General features: G+C 47.5%; 1 protein-coding gene across 1 annotated transcript in view; it reads right to left on the bottom strand.

Moving 5' to 3' along the window:
• Positions 1-845, bottom strand: part of PFKM (phosphofructokinase, muscle) — a 25,704-nt gene that overhangs the window by 235 nt on the left and 24,624 nt on the right. Inside the window, exons 20-22 of the mRNA XM_023515368.1 lie at positions 551-650; positions 368-473; positions 6-128 (exon numbers count right to left, since the gene is read on the bottom strand). Coding sequence (XP_023371136.1) covers positions 6-128; positions 368-473; positions 551-650 — 329 coding nt within the window. The remainder of the gene's footprint in view (positions 1-5; positions 129-367; positions 474-550; positions 651-845) is intronic.

The raw sequence follows: 845 nt of genomic DNA, 5'->3' as shown, positions 1-845 counted from the left end.
CAGACCGCTTCCGAGTGATGTGCTCCAGGTGGGCATGGTCGGAGGTATCCAAGTCAATCTCGTACTTGGCCAGGATTTTAAGGATGGGCCTCAGCTTCAGCCACCATTGTTCCTTGGGGATTCGATGCCTATGGAGGAATGAGATAGATGATAGATGATGATACAATCAGTCAGTGCCCCAATCAACTTCCACCAAATGCTTATAGGAAGAAATTGGGCAGGTAAGGCTGGCTTCAGAACACAGGCAACAGATCAGAAATGGATAAGACTCCACTCCTAGAAGAAAAAGACTGAAGACATGGATAGGTTGGTGAGAGACCTTGAAACTAAAAGGGAGTGAACCACTCCAGAAAGGAGATGTACTCACTCAAAATCAGTCTGGTCCTTCAGCTCAGTCACTGGTTGGAAGAGCAGGGTCCTCTTACGCATCCCCAGAACACAGCCTGAGTCTGGAGTATTGGCGAAGATCCGCCCTGCAGTAAGAAATTGTCAATCAGCTTCTGTACTGGGGAACCAGTCTAGATGGGGACCACCCTCTCATCCCACCTACCATTGCGGTAACTCTCTTTGATTTTCCCAGACATCCAGTTCATAGCTTTGGCACCCATCTTAGTGGCAAAATTCCTGTCAAATGGAGTTGGACTCCCACCCTGGAAAAAGAATGATAAAAATCATAAAAGGACGGACTCGGAGAGAGATATCCAGACACACAGAGAAGGAGGAAAGACAGACCCAAGGCTTAGAGCCAGAAATAGGAATCCAGAAGTGGAACTATGAAAGGATACCCTGAGGCAGTGCTGGGATCCATGGAGACCTGGCCCAGCATATTTAATAATTTATCAGCT

This window comes from Otolemur garnettii, unplaced genomic scaffold (genome assembly GCF_000181295.1).
Source record: "Otolemur garnettii isolate 467f Iridium unplaced genomic scaffold, OtoGar3 scaffold00070, whole genome shotgun sequence".
Lineage (NCBI taxonomy): Eukaryota > Metazoa > Chordata > Mammalia > Primates > Galagidae > Otolemur > Otolemur garnettii.
The sequence above is the reverse complement of the archived record's forward strand: the minus strand, read 5'-3'. Positions and strand labels throughout refer to the sequence as shown.